Source organism: Leptonychotes weddellii, unplaced genomic scaffold, assembly GCF_054177405.1.
Source record: "Leptonychotes weddellii isolate Sample4059 unplaced genomic scaffold, ASM5417740v2 HiC_scaffold_287441, whole genome shotgun sequence".
NCBI classification, from domain to species: Eukaryota; Metazoa; Chordata; class Mammalia; order Carnivora; family Phocidae; genus Leptonychotes; species Leptonychotes weddellii.
Window position 1 is genome coordinate 1 of NW_027882134.1, and position 245 is coordinate 245.

Sequence of the window (245 nt, forward strand, 5' to 3'; positions counted from 1 at the left end):
CTGCTTTTTGCTAGCATCCTCGGAATTGCTGGAGGGATGTATATTTATCAACCAGTATTTGAACAGTACTACCGAGATCAGATGGAATTAAAAGAAAAGTTGAAATTGGCACAAGAATCAGAAGAGAAGAAAAGTTAATACTACATGGAGTTGAAATGTAATTGTTTAAAGTTCTATTGAAATTATACATTGACTATAAATAATCTAGTAAAAACTTCTCAAGTATATTTTAAACACAAATAAAT

At 29.4% G+C, this 245-nt stretch overlaps 1 protein-coding gene across 1 annotated transcript; it reads left to right on the top strand.

Annotated features, from left to right (window-relative positions):
• Positions 1-6: 6 nt before the first annotated feature.
• LOC145719034 (protein PIGBOS1-like) lies at positions 7-239 on the top strand (the record flags this gene model as incomplete). Its single annotated transcript, XM_081810554.1, has 1 exon — positions 7-239. A coding segment is annotated over one exon (132 nt), but the record flags the coding sequence as incomplete, so codon positions are not given.
• Positions 240-245: the final 6 nt, after the last annotated feature.